This window comes from Pungitius pungitius, chromosome 17, assembly GCF_949316345.1.
Source record: "Pungitius pungitius chromosome 17, fPunPun2.1, whole genome shotgun sequence".
Lineage (NCBI taxonomy): Eukaryota > Metazoa > Chordata > Actinopteri > Perciformes > Gasterosteidae > Pungitius > Pungitius pungitius.
This window is the reverse complement of record NC_084916.1, coordinates 16,074,863-16,093,510: the sequence shown is the minus strand read 5'-3', so window position 1 is coordinate 16,093,510 and position 18,648 is coordinate 16,074,863. Positions and strand designations below refer to the sequence as shown.

At 41.4% G+C, this 18,648-nt stretch overlaps 1 protein-coding gene and 1 long non-coding RNA gene across 2 annotated transcripts; one reads left to right on the top strand and one right to left on the bottom strand.

The window, feature by feature from the left end:
* Window positions 1-4,275: 4,275 nt before the first annotated feature.
* Window positions 4,276-4,967, bottom strand: LOC134107175 (uncharacterized). Its single transcript, XR_009942660.1, has 3 exons — window positions 4,825-4,967; window positions 4,644-4,721; window positions 4,276-4,541 (listed from the first exon to the last, which is right to left on the bottom strand). It is a non-coding gene; the product is annotated as an uncharacterized LOC134107175 (long non-coding RNA).
* Window positions 4,968-6,349: 1,382 nt separating this feature from the next.
* LOC119219551 (CMP-N-acetylneuraminate-beta-galactosamide-alpha-2,3-sialyltransferase 2-like) lies at window positions 6,350-15,556 on the top strand. The gene is made up of 8 exons (XM_062558649.1): window positions 6,350-6,362; window positions 6,538-6,605; window positions 12,491-12,687; window positions 12,819-12,989; window positions 13,417-13,447; window positions 13,550-13,669; window positions 13,824-13,944; window positions 15,462-15,556. Exons 1-8 carry the CDS (start codon window positions 6,350-6,352, stop codon window positions 15,554-15,556), a joined length of 816 nt encoding a protein of 271 aa, XP_062414633.1.
* The last annotated feature ends 3,092 nt before the right edge of the window (window positions 15,557-18,648 follow it).

Here is an 18,648-nt window from a genome sequence, read left to right as displayed (position 1 = left end):
TGCCTTCAACCTGCACCAGCCGATCGTGACAGAAATGTTCTGCTTGTAAACACTGAGGGACAATGGTTGGCCACTAAACTGCTCTTTGAGCAACCAGTTTCCACCACAAAGTTTTTAATTAAGTCAGCATTAATCAAAACTGGGTTCTTCCCCCTGCAGCCAGGGATCATATTTCTGTGAGAGCGGCAGCAAGGAAAATATGCAAAGCACAGATTGTATCAGGACTGAAAGGCTTTGAGCTGGTTGGTCTGGGGGTTTAACTGGGGGCAAACTGGTACTTTGAGGACTCCTGGAGATGTCTGAAAAGCTGCCTTCATGTGGTCCATATGTTCCTCCTGGGTGTCACTGTGAGTAATGGAACCATCCAAAAGGGCTGCTGAGAAATCTGAAAATCCCAATTGAACCTAATCCTTGGAATCAAAGCCAAACTGCGTTACAGTGAACAGGCACAGAACAATGTGTATAAGAAGAAAACTTTGCTTCCTCTTATGTTCTTTGGATGATTTGTTAACACAAGTGAGTTCGACATTGCTGTAGACAAAAAGTTGTTTAGACAGACACGATAAATTCCATTTCACCGCAGTGAACTCATAAGAGATTTTTAGTTTGAAGCGATCAGACCGACCGCACAGCAAAATAAGTGGAGTGACCAGAAAAGGGCAGCAACTACATATTTCTAGCTAAAAGAGGCCCTTTAAGCCAACTAAGCACCTCAGTATGAACAACATTGTCATTTCTAAAACTCTTTAGTGGATGTACGTGCACATCAAATCAGGTCTTTTGTTCTGATATCAGATTGACCTCATAACTCGCCGTGCAACATTTTTTGGGAACAACGCAGGGCAGCTGAGGTGAACTCTGTGAACCACTGAGTCATTGGGGACTTTGTGGACACCTTCATGTTGTTGTTATTATTCTATTACTTTCGCACCACCTCTCACATCCTTCACATTTTCAAACCTTTCAAATCTTTTAAAAAATGCGGCTCCTTCAGGACATTCATGATTTTTCAACTGCTTATGCTTGAATGAATACAATTAATTTGAATACAAATCAAATTCATAACCTTTTTTAACATTCATTTCCAATGGAGTTTTTTTTACTCATTTCTCGCTCCCTCACAACTTGTTCTGCAACATCTTTTGGGAACAACGCAGGGCAGCTGAGGTGAAGTCTGCGCACCACTGAGTCATTGGGGACTTGCCCTCCACGCATCAAAGGAGTTTGTCTGGAGAACCCACTAAAATATGTTTGGATACAAATATAAACCAACTATTTTCTATTCAACTTTTCCCTTCAACATTATGGTCAATTTGCATTATTGGACCAATTGGGTTTATTGTTGATATGTGGTTCCTTTATGTTGTTGGAATGCTGCCTCTATTGTTCTTACAATCTTTATTCTTGTTGTTATTCTATTTCTTTCGCACCACCTCTCACATCCTTCACAAACCGTTAAAATATTTTTTAAAAATGCAGCTCCTTCAGGACATTCATAATTTTTCAACTACTTATGAATAAAAAAAAACAGTACCTTTATTATGACCGGTTGATAGTCTGTTACACCCTCTCCATTTGATTTCTTACCGTTAAGGAAAACCAGTAAACTGTATAACTTTAAACACTGAGGGACAATGGTTGGCCAAACCTCTCCTTGAGGTATCTGTTTCCAACACGAGGTCTTCAGCAAAGTCAGGATTACACACAACTGGGTTCTTACTGGGTGCGTCCTTGAGGTCCACAAAAGCACACTTTGCCGTTGTCATTGGCTTTCAGACCGTGAAAAAGTTCCCTCTGACGAGGGGAAGTCTGGACCTAGTCTCCCAAAAAAGTGTGAAAAGGCTACTTTGGTCCACTGTAATAGACGTAGTCATGTTACGTTTCCCCCCAAAACAACGTTACTATGTTACGTTTCTTTTGGCCCATTCATTTACATTGCTTTGCAAATAGGTCACGTGACTTTCAAGTTTCCCGTTAGCAAAAAGAAAAACATGGTGGACGGTCGGCATAATCTCCGTGAAAAACACAATATTTTAAAAGAAGCATCAGCATTTGTATGCATTTTAATGGCATTTCTAGCGAGAAGTATGCGTTATTCTTTCATAATCTTCTATCAGAGACTGTAGAAGACCTTCCGTTTATTCGTTTCTGCCAAGATTTGAGCGTCTCTTTGGGAAAGCGTGGCTACGCAACGCCTGTAGACACACTATTTACATGTTGCCCTGAGGCAACAGACCTAAATCAAGTTAGGGGGTGGGGGCATACATTTTAGTCGGTAACCCATCTAACAAGTGGCCCGATAGGGGCCCCTGGACCGTACACTGCTGGGCATTTACACACTAAAACTGTCATATTTATGAAAGCAAAAGGTTTATCTTGAAATTTCTTGTTGTCATGATACAAGGGAACAGAGGTGAGTGTGTTTGGGTGTGATACAATGTTTTTTTTATTAGTTTGATTTCAGGGGAAAAAACGCACCGGTGTCCCCCTCGCTCGCCCCCCGCCTTACTGTTTAAGTAGGGGAGAGCACAGACACACACACACACACACACACACAATCACCGCCAGCTGGTTATTATTGTTTCCACCTGGCACTGTTCCCCGAGCCACTCCCCCTCTCTCCCACCGGCAGATATAATTATGAGAAACAAATGAAGACGTTAAAAAGACTAAGCAACGAAGATCAGGTTTAACCTGCAAGAGAGCGTTTAGATAACTGTCGCAATGGGGAGAGTCAAGTGTTACACCTAATTACTGAACTAATTACTGAGGGCGGGACTGTGCTGGGGGGCGTGGTTGGGGCTCGGCTGCAGGGGAGAGAGAGAGAGGGGGAGCGGCTCAGGTAATGGCGCCAGGTGGAGGCGTAATCAGCTCCAGTTGCATCCAATAATCAATTGCTTCTCTCCCCGGCTATTTAAAGACAGTAGCGGCGAGCCGGGAGGAGGAGACGCCTGACGAGCGAGCTGGATAGAATTGAAAAATTAAATAAAATCCCTTGAGATGCAACCTTGCCGTGTCCTCTTCCTTCTGGGGACCCCTCCCCTGAACCAATACTTCTTACAGGGACTTTCTTTATTTGACTTTTTACCTGTCTGTTAAATGTTTATTACATTCATTCTACTTTTCCATGCTTTCACTGTTGAAATGAAAAAGACAAAGTGAAAGCCAAATTACGTAAGCAGTTAATTCATGCAAAGTTGCTTGGGCACCTGGGCACCACCTCTGAGCCCAAGAAAAAAAAAGAAACATTAGAATATTCAAAATAATATTGAACTTCAAAAGAAATGTCAATATGTGTTTTTGAAATATTGAATGTACCCAGTTAAATAAGTGAAATATGATACCTAAAAGAAGGCAGGTCTTAGAAGTACTATTGCTAGCCAACCGTTGATTAAATAAAAAAATGACTGACAAGTCATTCAGCGTCCTTAAACACAGATAAGACCAAGCCTATTTGTTTTGTGTCAAATTTGTGTTTAGAGTTAACGTAGAAGATTTAGTTTGTATCATTTATGCCACCAATGACAAGATGAGGTGTTTCAGGTGTGGCAGAGAAGGACACCTCGCCAGAACATGCCCGGCAAAACAATCTGCTGAAGGTGCAGAAGAGCGAGGCCTGGAGGATCCTAAGGAGGTCAGGGGGGGAACATCGGGAAGGTCAGGAGAGGAAAGGTGGGATACTGCAGGAGGGACAGAAAGAGACAAGAGAGATTGAGCGGGTGGTGGGGACAGGTGGGGTCCAGCAGGCTGGGGAGGCAAGTGAGAGGGGTCGGGAGGGAATAAGTGAAGTCCAACAGGCAGGGCAGACGGCTGACCACACATCAAAAATCTTACAGAGAACTATACAATAATTCGGCTAGATGCGGACTTTAGAATTGGTGGAACAGTCCTCGGGCTGCAAGTGATGACGTTTCACGAGTCCACAAGAACAAAAGTCCACACGAGAACGCATAATGAGAAAGGGCCTCTCTCTCGCTCTGCACGGCGTGCACGTGCCCATCTCACAGTCCCGCGTACGTGCATCGCTGTAGGCGTCTCACGCATAAGACGCGCGCAGCCTTGAGCGATCTATTTGATGTCTCTCTGCAGGTTCTGACAAGCGACTGTGTGGCTTTGCAGTTTACGCCAAGATTACCAAGTACCGCCACCTACAGGACAAACTGGTTGGTTACCTTTTTCATGGTAGGAGAATTTTCCTCCCTCGTCTTCCTTGATGTATGTGGAAGGTGACAATGGCCTAAAAAAACCCTCTATCATAGTTCTGTTATGGAGTACCATAGACTCATGTATTGCAATATCACACGCAGTGCAGTAAAGTGGTCTTGGCAAACAATCTCTGCATGTCACTACTGCAAGCTTTTGTCCACAGTGTTGGCATAGTCCCTGTTTAGGCCTCTGTGATGATAACATCTGGTTAACCATAAAGGGCCTTAACGTACTCCACTTTTCAAAGGTTAAACGTTGCCTTTCCTTCCACTGGGATGAGACAGGTTCTTCAACAGGACATTCCAAGAGGTCTTGAACTTCTTGGATAAGGGAGTCTAAAAGACAAAGGAGAAAATTAGCTGTAAAGTAAGGTTAAATGTAGCTAAACACAACAACAAGAAAACAAAAACACGAGAAGAGAGAATAAGAAAAGTAACCTAAGTTTTGGCTGGTCTCTGTCTCTGCCTTTTGTCCATATGTCGACGAACAGGAAGGTTCTGCGCTCCCAGACGTCACTGCCAACAGTATAAAGATAATTAGAATAATTAGAATTAATAATTTAGTTCATTAAAATAAATAAATAATTATAAGCTAGCTATAAGCTTGAAGACCACGAACCAGTGGCGGGTCCCCGTTTCCGTTTCTCCCCAGTCCTACGTCTTTTTGGGAGAGGTTGGCCGTCTTCATCTTCTTCAAGCCAAACACCTTTTTGGTGGCTTGAAGCTGACTCTTTTCTTTGCTTGACGTGAAACACAAACTCTTTAATATCAGGCAACAGTAAAAAAAAACGTTACATACACACTACTTCTCAGAAATAACTATACGTTTCAAGTGACTATATTAAACGACGCTAGGCGAGGCGAAGGTGCAAATTAGGAAAAAATATCTCGGCACTCTACATTTCTCAGAATATATTCTTCGTACCTTATTTTCTTCTAAAAACAGGTCGGCAAGAAATAGCAGATCTTTCTTGTCGTCTACGATCCTTACACGACTCTTCCTCATGTTTTTCTTTTTCTTCCTATCCTCCTCCTCCTCCATCTTTTTTCTTCTTCTTCTTCTTCTTCTTCTGTTTCTTCTTCTTCTTCTTCTTGCAACTTTATTTAAATGTGACCGTTCACGTGACCAGTGCGTCTGACAATGTAAATGTATTTTTTGTTTGTTTTATTCTAATCAACCTTTATTGGCAGAGTATTTGGTACAAAGGCAGATATTTACGTACAAAGAAGCAAACAAACAAACAAACAAACAAACAAACAACAGCCAGGAGGATTATTCAAATAAAATCATTACATAATGAGGCAGCGAGCTTCATCAGCTCAAACAAACAAACAATGCACGTGCATCAACAGCCACGATGGTGCGTCATGTGAACTGACGCGTGGACACACTCGACACACACACACCGAGGACCCAGGATGTCGTGATCACATTGAGGCAATGTGTGAATTGGTACTAACCATAAAAGTGATGTAAATGAGCACTTTATCGCTAAATCTGGCACGTTCACATGATGGACTCAATGTTAATGACTTCACATTGTAACTTTTTGAAGCACAATATGAAGATAATGAACTGATCTGATTCCAAAACTATGGCAGTTAAGGTCATTGGGACCTTGCTTCAGAGATCTTTTCCAATGCATGCATTGCACAGTACACTAAAACTATGAACACAACATGCAGGCCCTGTGCATTGTGGGTAATGTTGCATCAGGCAGACCGATCTCTGGTCTGTGGCCATTGAGCAATAGTAAATAGTATTAAATGCTGAAGATTCCCATTCATTTGAGCAAAGGTGACAAATCACAAATCATGAAAAAACAGATGCAAACAGAGGATTCAGGACCAGGATCAGCGGCACATTCTCACTGCAATGAGCCCATGTGACCACTAGAGGGGGAGCAGCTGGTCCGAGACACTTTGAAGCGTTGAGCGGGTTCTGGAGTATCAATTATTAATCAATCAGAAGATCCGGCAAAGTAAACTATTGTGATGTAATAAACTCATTTGTGTCTTTGAAAATAGATGAAAATAAATTGATCACAATGGAAAATAAATGGAAAGTGGAAAAAAATATTGTCACCATAAGACATACAATCACGAATCAGGAAACCATTGGAACCAGCGTCGGGAGAGAAAAAATGGCAGACGGTGGTACCCAGAGGGATGCAGGGGGCTTTTCTCAAAGCCATGCATGGCTCTGCAGGCTCCGGTCACTTTGGGGTGACCAAAACACTCCGGCGGGTCCGTCAAGCCTTCTATTGGGGGCGGCTGAGGAGAGACGTTGAGGACTTTTGTCGGTGCTGTGATCTCTGCACTGCTCGCAAAGGACCACAGGGCCAGTCCAGGGCTCAGCTGCAGCAGTTCCCAGTGGGGGAGCCCATGCAGTGGCTGGGGGTAGATGTTCTGGGGCCTCTCCCACTCACACACAGAGGTAATCGCTACATACTCGCTACTGTGGATTATTTCACTATAGGACCTGAGGCCTATGCCATTAAGGACCAGGAGGCCGAGACCATTGTTGATGTCCTAGTGGAGGGGATAATCAGTAGGCTGGGGGTGCCAGAGTCAATCCATAACAATCAGGGGAGAAACTTCAAATCTAAAAATTTTACCACGATGTGTACACGTCTGGGCATCACAAAGACCCGTACAACACCACTCCACCCCCAGAGTGATGGATTTAGTGGAAAGATTTAACCGGACTCTGGGCGAACAGCTATCTATCCTGACTGCCGACCATCAGCGCGATTGGGATATGCACGTGCCCCTGGTTCTGATGGCGTGTCGCACTGCAGTCCATGACTCCACTTCATGTCCCTCCTCATGTTGGGCAGAGAGTTGAGAACACAAGCGGAGCTGACCTTTGGACGACCCCCGGAGGCACCGTGATTTTCACGGATAATATGCCGACCGTCCGCCATGATTTTCTTTTCGCTAACCGGAAACTTGATAGTCACGTGACCTACAGCAATGTAAATGAATGCGCCAAAAGAAACGTAACGTAGTAACGCTATTTTGGGGGAAAACGTAACATGACTCCGTTTATTACGGTGGACCAACGTAGCCATTTCACGCTTTTTTTGGAGACTGGGTTGGGTTTTCACGTCTCCGTAGCGGTTATAAGCAGACATGCATGCAAACATGTCTAATACAACTTTTAAAAACTAAATCTTTTACTTTTTCGATATTTTGTGAGTAGAACATTATTCTTTCATTCAATCATTTTTTGACATCTGACTCCCACACAGTGACTCCCGAGTTCTACTCACGTCGGATCACAGAGTTGTTTTTGAGCACACATTATACTGTGTCGACGTCTAGTTTCATTGTAATCAACGCCTCGGTCAAGTACGAACATATTGTTTACAACAAATGCCTCGTATTGTTTTTACTCTTGGCCCAGCACCAGTTGAAACCCAGTCGCTGTGTAGGTATGGGAAACTTTGATAACATAAAAATAAAAAAAACAATGAAGAACGGGTTCAACCTGCATGAAGAAAAGCTTGGCACGGGTCCCTTGGCAGGAATGACCAGTCTCATATATCACCTAATCTGACAGTTTGAGTGCGTGACTGCGCTCATGTTTATCTCACTTTGGATTTGGCTACTTACGTCTGTTCTACTTCATGTTTTTATAGTTTTTTTTTTTTTAATTGTTCATTTGTATGTTTGCACAGAGAAAAGTGTAAGGCAGGATCAAATCAGCGTCCTTAAATAGCTCCCGTCCCGTGAGGACGTCATGACACAGGATCGCCTTAATGCTTTGCCTATGCCCTACATGGAGTAGATAGTTGATAGGGACATTCCTGACTTCTATAAGAAGGTCATTGAGAGGTTTGCCACTCAGAGGGACGGAAGAGCACAACTCCTCTTCAAATAATCCTGAAAACACATGTTCTGTGGTATTTATTATATATGTATAAAAACGTATATAATACATTATTGTATATGGGAGGAGGAAACAGGTGGAACAGATCGTGGCGAGGCACACCGTTTTTCAAACACACAAAGGAAAGAAGAACAGTAACAAAGTGCAATGTGTCTTTTCTCCATCTTTTTTTGTTGGTTCAGCTTCCATTTACTTCATAAGGCCACAGATGGCAGAAGCCCTGAGAGCAAACTTCTTTTTTCGTTATTCATAATAAGTGGCATTATGAAATAAAAGTCTCTTGAAATAAATAAATGAAAATAAAAGTACCATGAAATGATCATATTTATTTAATATTTATGTATTCATTGCCTCGTTTATTTATTTCACGATGTATTTCAAATGCATATTTCATGTATTTATGTATTTTCATTTATTTAATTGTGGATAAAACGGCATTCCATATATTGTTGATGTGGTTCCTTTTTGTTGTTGTTTTGTTGCTGCCTCTATTGTTCTTACAATCTGTATTCACCTTCTTGTTGTTATTATTATTCTATTACTTTCGCACCCTATACCTTTCACATCCTTCACATTTTCAAACCGTTCAAATATTTTTTTTAAATGCAGCTCCTTCGGGACATTCATGGTTTTTCAACTTCTTCTGCTTGAATAAAAAAAAAACAGTACCTTTTATTATGACCGGTTGATAGTCTGTTACACCCTCTCCATTTGATTTCTTACCGTGAAGGAAAACCAGTAAACTGTGTAACTTTAAACACTGAGGGACAATGGGTGGCCAAACCTCTGCTTGAGGTATCTGTTTCCAACACGAGGTCTTCAGCAAAGTCAGGATGACACAAAACTGGGTTCTTGAGGTCCACAAAAGCACACTTTGCCCTTGTCATTGGCTTTCAGACCGTGAAAAGGTGCGTCTGCCGAGGGGAGGTCTGGACCTATGGACACCAATGCAAACCGACGATTTCCCATTCAATGTTTCACCTCGACGCTAAGATCAATTCACCTTATTCGACCAACTGGGTTTGTTTATTGATTTGTGGTTTCCTTTTCCTCAGGTGAAGAATACTATGAAAGCGTCAGGATTTTATTACTCTTGGCTCCTACAAACTCTGTTTCTATATAATTATGAGAAACAAATGAAGACGTTAAACAAACCTTTATTTAATAATTACATTAGTATTACATTTGTTCTACTTGCTTTCACTGTTTTTTTTTTTTTTTATTTGTATGTTGCAAAGTGAAAGCCAGAATCAAATTACGTAAGCGGGTAATGCATGCAGAACAACAATGTGGAAGTAACAAAGTTGCTTTGTGTGGTGATCGGTGGGGGCAGTGCAATGCTTCAATGAACGCGTTCATTGAAGCATTGCACCTTCAAATACAACCATAAGTAAAGTAGTGCTGTTGTAATTGTAAGAATTAGAGTCTAACCTCCTGAGCAGAACCCTTAAGGAATTGAATTTGTAAAAATAAATAAATTACATGTTTCTTTTCGTTTGTGTGATATATAGTTGATAGGCTAAAGTGTTGATCCATAAACCCTCCTAATGTTTGCTCAGCTTTCTGTTCATCCGACGGCTATCCGAGGCCCTGAGAGCAAACGTATTCTGTTTCCACTGATAACATCACGTGAGATCATTTGCTATTTATTTATGGAAAACGTGATGGTGTGCCTGGGGGTATTGGACAGAAAGTAGAAGAAAGAAATCGGGGCTATGTGGTTAAGCTCCGCTTGACTTAGTGTGACCTGCTCATTGCGGCTTAATCGGTTGCACGTTTTCAGAGTCGCGCTTAGAAGGAGGCGCCATGTCGATCCAGGAGCCCATATTTGGGATAAGTGCACGTCCACGGCTTTCTTAAGTAGACCACGATATCCATCACAGATTTACTGATGCAGCATATTTCTCACCCGCTGAGCAGCAACTTGTAATGAAATGTATGAGGAAGTGAAGCATATCATGCACAAAAAAGGGAATACAGCAGCTGTAATTAAACAATAAAATGCCTCGCTCTCCCCTACTATGGTATGGTATGGGTATGTTTGTTTGTATTTAAATAAATATGGATGTTCTTGTTTTTGGGAAGATCACCAGTATCAAATATAAATAAAGATCAAGCTTTTATTTTGACTTGCACATCAATACTCGCTATTTTGACGAGCACCTCAGTGCAGAGTGTATTAAGGAGAGGGAAGATTCATTTTCTGTTATTTCTATCGTATTGATTTGCGCCCTCGGGTTTTGACATTGATTTGCCTTCTTAGGAGGGCGGTCCCTGCGTACCTGTCTGGCACTGACTTCTGCTTTCACGCGCACAGGTCTTCGTTTGTGCGACAGACGCGCAAACTCCACCTGACGTCTGCGCACGGGGCTGAGTGACATTGGCATAAACCGGCTACTTGTTGAACCTCCGCTGACTTACGGACCAGAACGCACACCAACGGAGACCCTCATCCAATCAAAAGCTTAACTAAGTCTTTTAGACTTTGTGGGTTTACAGTGTGTTAAGGTAGGACACGACTAAAACATTTATAGTTATTAACTGATGATGACTAATGTCAATAATACTAATACTAATGACTGAATGATCCTGAGAATAGAAAATAAATATTATTATTTTATCGGGCAGCTGTATACGCCTGATATAGAGATGAGTTTATGGAGGTAAACTCTTTAATGCCAAACTATGCGTTGGACAATTTCAATATATATGATATGATATGATATAATATATGACAGTTTGCCTGTTGCAGGTTGCGGTGCCGCTCTGATCCGAAATAAACGTGTTACAGTTACCAGTTACTAGTTAGGAACATTAATTCTCTCTGCGCACTTCCAAGGCAAAGTATAGGCTAAATAATAATACATTTAATTCATATAGTGCTTTACTATGGGGCACCGTTTGTGAAATGTTGCACGTTCTAAAATCCTGCCCAGTTTTCGTACATTTAACATTATCATATGAATAAAAAAAACTGAACAATATTCAAATGTCACTTTTTCAAACATTTAGAGACAATTCATACGGATTTAACATTTAGATTTACATTTACATTTAACATTTATATATAAAGTTTAACATGTACATTTACATTTAACATTTATTATTTAACAACTTTGTGTTACTGCCAAACATTGTACTTGGAAAAGTTGTTGCATGTATTTACATGATTTGGTCTCTAAATGTTAAAAATGTGAATATTGTCCTGCTTTTTTATTCATATAACGCTAAATGTACGAAAACAGTGCAGGATTTTAGAACTTGCGACATTTGACAAACGGCGCCCCATACTTTACATGGTAGTCTACACAAAGAGCACATCAACACAGATACATACAGCTGATAGAGCTGCCGTATTCCTTTTGATGCAAATGATATGCTTCACTTCCTCATGTATTTGATCAGTTGCTGCTCAGCGGGTGAGGAATGTGCTGTGCACGGCGTTTTCTCCATTTCTGCATCAGTAAATCTGTAATCGATATCGTGGTCTACTTAAGAAAGCCGTGGACGTGCACTTATCCGAGATATGTGCACCTGAATTGACTTCGCTCCTCCTTCTCATCACGGCTCGGCAAACGTGCAACCGAGCGGGTCACACTAAGTCAAGCGAAGCTTTATCACTTAGCCCGGATTTATTTTTTCTGCTTTTGTGCAATACCCCCGAAGTTCTCAGATTTACAATTTGTAGCACTACGAGCTGTCAAACAAAGCAGGTGAGCACTGAGAAAACGTCAATATTGTGGACATAGGCTCAAACGTATCTCGACTTCAATGAAGAACTTGCTGTTAAAGTGAAGTATACCACACATTAATTGAGCCCGATAACATTCCACCACTGACCATAATCCTTGTGTATCTCACTACAGATAGGAGCGGCTTCCCATCCGGCCTCGCACATCCAAGATGAAATTAATTGGTCGCCTGCTCGTAATATTCTCGAGTGTTTCTGCTATTTATTTATTTTTGGGAGAAGATGTCTCACAATACATTCTGCATAAGGAACAAAGATCCTGTGCATGTGACCAATGTCTATTTGAAAATGAGACGTTGGCTATTCACAATTTGAGCAAGTTCCCACAACCATTTTTATCCAGGAACTACAGTCTCCCAGAAGATGATTACAACTGGTGGAAGGTAAATTGTGACCTAAGAACATAACAGTCTTGCATGCGACTAACGGCATCATACTCCTGGAAGTAATTAAAGATTCAATTAACCTTGACTATTTGTTCAAGGACTAATCCCTTCATTTAGTTCACGAAGCAGAATATACAATATTCATGCATTTCACAAAATTATCAAATACTGAAAAGATATTGTCCATTTCACTTTCAATTTGTGTATTTTGTATGATGCATGTGGTCTAACGACTAGTTTGTGCTCCTGACAGCGCATACAGCCTGAAGGACGTAGCATCAGTGACTACGCAAAAAACAAGGAAAGGGTTTTTCAGCTGATCCCAGCCAACCCTCCTCTTGAAGCACCCACCCCTGGCCGCTGCAGGACTTGTGCTGTGGTGGGAAATTCTCGTAATTTGTTGAAATCACATTACGGACCTTTTATAGATTTCCAGGACTACGTCATAAGGTAAATGAGTCAAAACAAACGTGATCGATGATTTTCATCAAAGTCAGAATCTAAGTGTCAAACCGCACGTCTGTTTTTTCCCTAACGTTGACTCATGAAATACATCCCATTGTACAATTTAGAATTAACAGGGGTCATATCAAAGGCTTTGAAGCAGATGTTGGGAACAGAACAACTCATCGTGTCATGTATCCAGAGAGTTCTTCTCAGTTGGATAACACCACTCATCCAGTGCTGTTTACATTTAAGATAAGAGATCTTGAATGGATTACGAAGGTTCTGAGCACACAACCTTCTGGAAAGTGAGTCATGTTTTTAATTTCTGTTCTAGTTGAGATGCTACGGTCCATCCTCTGAAACTGGTCTTCTGATTTGCCTTGCTGTTGAAATGTGCTATACAAAGACAATTGCCTTACAGGCCACGGTAAACTTACAGTTCAAACACACCACAAGCGTCTGTCACGCCCCTTGCTTCTAATCCGAAGTAAAATTTTCATTACAAGGCCTGTGCAGAAAAATTCCTGCAGCATAATTCAGTTGAAATGCAAAGATTGAGTGCCGGTTGTAGTTTTCCTTGTATTTAGGCAACAAAACAAGCTATTTCATTGTATTTAATTTCTACATGAGTTTTGTGTGAAATAAGACAGGGGTTCATTTGAAAATTCATCTTTACTTACATACAATCATTTAATGTTAAGATTGACATTTCATGCTTTTTTCCCCACATAGGCCAAGAAAATCGATCTTCAACAAGGATTTGGTAATCATCTTTCTTTTTAACGTATTCAACAATAAACATTATATGCTCCAACGGTAATGGTTTATAAAATACATTGAAAGCCTAATTCTGATTTCATGACAGGTGATGGTTGTTAACCCGGCTTTTATGAGGAATATCCATGAAGTGTGGATGCAGAAGAAGGGCACTTATCCCTCCACCGGCTTCATGGCTTTGGTTCTTGCCCTGCATATTTGTGACGAGGTACGTTTATTTTTAAATGGAGTGAATGTCGTTACACAGGTGGAAGTTATGGTCAAGGAAAAAATAAACCCATGATCTTGTGTTATTTAGCAAGATTTATTAAAGCCTTTCTTTCATCTTCTTATTCTAAAATTGCTTACCTATGATTTTCCAGGTCCATGTGTTTGGTTTTGGAGCAGACAGTGATGGAAACTGGAGTCATTACTTTGAAAAACTCACTGACAAATATCTAAGAACTGGACCACATGCTGGAAATGAAGAGTATAAAATGATCCGTAAGCTAGCAAGGCATCAAATACTCAAACATTACCAACCATTATGAGCATTTAACTTGTTTAAGGCTTGACAACGGATTGCTTACGGAGCAAATGGATGTGAATGCGAAGGGGGTGAATAAAAGGGAAACAAATAAACTACCTATTTAAAAGGTTAAAGAAAAAGGTCTTTGGAAGCTTGTTAGAAGTTCATGAGGCTAAAGCTTTTAGTTTATAGTTTCCATTCATACGGCCTCCTTCACGTTATGGGTTTGTGTCCTGTTTCTTTAGTACTTTCCTGCCTCTTGTGTCCCTGGGTTAGCTTCACTTTCTGCCCTGTCATCCCCTGTGATTGTCGTCCCGGATGGTTTCCACCTGTGTTCAATCACTCAATCACCTGCACTTTCCATGTGTATTAAAGCCATGTGTGCCTCTGGGCCTTTGTCGAGACATTACGTTGAATGCGTTTATTAGCGCCTGTCCTGTATGAAGCCATAAAATGTGAACATGAAAGTTTACGTTTTTTTTTATACATTTTTTTTCTTCACTTTATTTTTTGGATATATAACTTTATTGTATTTTTTGGTTGCGGATTTTATATTTTCAGATTCAAAACTTATATTTTCACATTCAGACTTTTAAACCTGATGTGGCATGACGGGGAGGGGCATCAACTGGGAGGGGCGTGTCATCATGGGTGACAATACGCCAGACTTAAGAATCTACCCTTTCTTTTCACTATATTCAAGATTGGATGTAAACTGTATATAGCTGTACTGTTTGACCCTAAGGTGTTACCGTAGTAGAAGTGGTTCTCGCGGGATTAGCTTTGTGTTGGTTGTTATGTGGTTGGCGGAAACGCCACTCAGGGATTTGTGGTGTTGAACTGTGGTCACAAATAAAGAAGGTTCCAACTCCCATTCCAATGCTTTATTATGTGAGGCAACATGGTGTCAGAAGTGGGATGTCCATCCAGAAGACATCTCTCGGATTACTTCGTCTCTAGAAAGTAGCCTACGTCAACTTTGAAATCTCGACCGCGGTAAGCGAAATGGCCGATGGATTCAGACGTCCGGACCCTCTCGTTTATGACCAGGATGTGGCAGAGCACTGTAACTTTGTTGCTCCAGAATTAAAGGGGTTACCTGATTATAGCCAATCCACTTCTCCAGACACCACTACAATAGTGGGACTAGCCCAAACCATGAAAAACATCCCAAGACCATTTCCCCACCTTCAAAAGTGTGTCAATAGAATTTTGCCTGCAGTATATACAGTAGTGTAGCAAGGTAGTCTTCAGTATTTTTTGTCGTTACATTTTAGGGGTCATCCTAAGTCATTTCGAACCCTGACCTGCAGTACTTGCCAGATGGTAGGTAAGCCTAATCAGCCTGTGCAACCTGCTCCCCTGCGGCCGGTCCCCACAGGTGGTGAGCCCTTTGAGCATGTTCTGGTCGAATATGTGGTCCTGTGGTTCCTTTTGTGTGGCATGATAAGTGTAGCTATGCCTTTAACTCTGCTAAGTCTCCCCTGTGTAGTGCTCCTGTGCTGGCTGCGCCTGACATTACTCGACCTTCCCAGCTTGAGGTGGATGCCAGTGCCGCTGGTGCGGTGTTGTTTGATGGTGACGTGAAGCCCAGGTGAACAACGACATTCAGCGTTTGATGTATGTTGAGCCCTCCTGGCACAGCAATACAACATCTGCATCAAACACAAGGGAGCAGACAACCTTGTGGCTGACGCGCTTTCCCGTCAGTGGAGGCTACAATGAGGAATCTAAGGGAGATTCTGGTTGAACTGGTGGGTCAGTGATGTGGGAACGATTATGGGAATTTTTGTGATTTATTAACTTCTGATGACTCAGAAGTTCGTGCAGATGGGGTAAGGGTTTTCTCTTATGGGAGGGGGTGTTACGTGCCGTGTTTTGTTTTGCTGTGTGGGGGGTGTGTGTGTGATTCTCCTGTGTGTGCTGGTGATGTCACTCACTCATGTGGTGGGTTCGTCAGTGACCAATTGGAGACCAAACCAAAGAAGCCAAGCTTGTCTTCCTTTTGAAGATTGTTTTCAGTTGTTTTGTGCATTAAATACTTGTCTGTCAAGACCTCCCAGGCTTATTATTTAACATTGTTTGCGTCCCCCACCCCTAGACCTTTTAGGGACGTAACAACAGTACACTAAAACTGTGAACAAAACATGCAGGCTCTGTGCATTGTGGGTAATGTTGCATCAGGCAGACAGATCTCTGGTCTGTGGCCATTGAGCAATAGTAAATAGTATTAAATGCTGAAGATTCCCATTCATTGGAGCAAAGGTGACAAATCCCAAATCATGAAAAAACAAATGCAAACAGAGGATTCAGGACCAGCACCTTCTCACTGCAATGAGCCCATGTGACCACTAGAGGGGGAGCAGCTGGTCCGAGACACTTTGAAGCGTTGAGCAATTATTAATCAGAGATCCGGCAAAGTAAACTATTGTGACGTAATGAACTCATTTGTGTGTTTTTTATTTATCACCAAAAAAAGATGAAAATAAATTGATCACAATGGAAAATAAATTGAGAGTGGAAAAAAAAAACATTGTCACCATAAGACATACAAAACAAGTTGACTTTGTATTCTCATTTTACCTCAAGTTGATACACCCCCCCCCGCCCCCCCTGGCGGATCTGTGGGATTAATTTGCTGCCAGCTAGCTATTCCAAGTGTATCCCAGGCTTTCAAAAACAAAGTGAAGTGCTTTGGCAAATTTAGATAGTGAGTGTCGGGGGAGCGGGGCGATGAGATGATGACGAGAGAATGATGAGGAAGCTCATTCCCAGTCACTCAAGCATGACGTTTCTGACGTACCATGAAAAATCACTGGAGTTTTGGGGTCGGTTGACATGCTAGATACCCAAATGAACGTGCAGAAGCACTGAAAATAATTCGAATTTTCATAATATGTCCCTTTAAACATCTATCTTGTCTGCAGGATAATGTGAGACAGCGGTAGTTCCACAGCTACAGATGAACTTTGCATACATTTACCTGGCGAGAGGCGCTGCAGAGCAAACTGTGTGCTGATGTTGCTGGTGCCTCAGCAGGATTACACGCATCCACATAATGTGCTCTATGTATATGCTGATCGTTGACGTAGTGAGTGCATTAAAAGTGTTACAACTTGAGTGTAAAAATACAAATACAAAGGCAGAGCTGCTTTGGAGTGAACTCTTTGTCGGGGAGGTAAACTGACGTCGACTCAGAAGTCCCGTTTGCGGTCTCCGGATAAACGTGTGCAGCGGTGTGATGTCCACTGAAGCGACGTCACGATGGGGGACTCCTCGGAGACACAGAAGGCCTGCTCCTCCACGCCGGCCTGCGCCATGAGCTCAGACACCTCGCTCTCAAGGTCTTAACCATTAAACGGTAGAACAACTAAAACAAATTTTATTTTTACAACAAATAACAATAACATATTTGTACAGTATTAATTTTAAGGACCTAATATACACTTGTGTTTTATATATAAATATTATAAATATATAAAAAATTATTATATATATATAAATATATATATATGTAATAAGACCCCAAAAGGATGCGCTGGAGGGAGATGAACTATGACTGAAACACAAACCGAAAAAACCGGTTCTGGTGTTATGGATCAATCTGCTACCCCGTAAAATGATGACTGTCCTACGAATACGAATAACAGAGCCCCCTACCGGACGTTTTAGGCTGGTTCACCTTTAGGTAGAGAGTAATTTACTCCACAACAGACTAGTGACGTAACCACATTCAACCACACTTGATCCAAAAATAACGCTGACATGACCAACAAGGAGATTCCCCACATGCCGAGTCTCAGGGTCTGTCAGCATCACTCATGCTGTAGATTCACCAGTAGATGTCCCACCTCATTTGATTTTCCGTGTGCTGAGTAACATGCTACATATACATGAATAAATAAATAAATACATAAATACATGAAAAATGCATTTGAAATACATTGTGAAATAAATAAATGAGGCAATAAATACATACATTTTAAATAAATGTAATTATTTCATGGTACTTTTATTTCATAAGTCCATATTTCTTTATTTCAAGAGACTTTTATTTCATAAGTTTCATAAGCGTCATGGCCTCTGTAGATGCTGTGTGCGACTGAACCGCGTACCAAGGATCAAAGTGATAGGCGGAAATATGTTCATGTCTTCTTCATTGTGTCACGATACATTGAGTACACACAAACACAGAAACACACCCTCAAATAACAGGATTCCTATCTTAGGCTTTGTCTTGGTTGGTATTTACTGGAAGCTTTTATTTTAAAATGTTCTTTTTCTCCTTCAGGCTTATCAAAAGAAACACCACTCTGTCCTCCCATTAAAAAAGTCAACCTGTTGGAATAATAACTATGCACGTTCCTTAGATGATATTGGCTTGTACGAACAATGCGTCTCTGTCAACGTGATGCTTGTGACCTGTGGAGCCGCCCATTTATCGGTCAGGTTAGTGAGAAAGAGAGGAGTTTATTTCTACCAGAACTTGTGACATCACATGTGCTCCTGCGAAGAAAACAAGTGCTTATGAACTGCAGTATGTTTTTATGAATGGGATCTTAAGACAATTTGTTAAGACAAGTGTTTTGTGTTGATATCCTTAAATGAATAGACCCGCCTCCTTCTCCACCAGAGAAGTTGCTAGTGTATTTGCCAGTAACTTTTGCAGTCCCTTCTGG

What these genes read in the sequence shown, in the direction of transcription:
- LOC119219551 (XM_062558649.1), top strand. An exon ending in AGCCCATGCAGTGGCTGGGG is followed by an intron (nt 6,606 to 12,490) that starts GTAGATGTTCTG and finishes TGCTCCTGACAG; the next exon opens with CGCATACAGCCTGAAGGACG. An exon ending in TGAAGAGTATAAAATGATCC is followed by an intron (nt 13,945 to 15,461) that starts GTAAGCTAGCAA and finishes TCCCCTGTGTAG; the next exon opens with TGCTCCTGTGCTGGCTGCGC.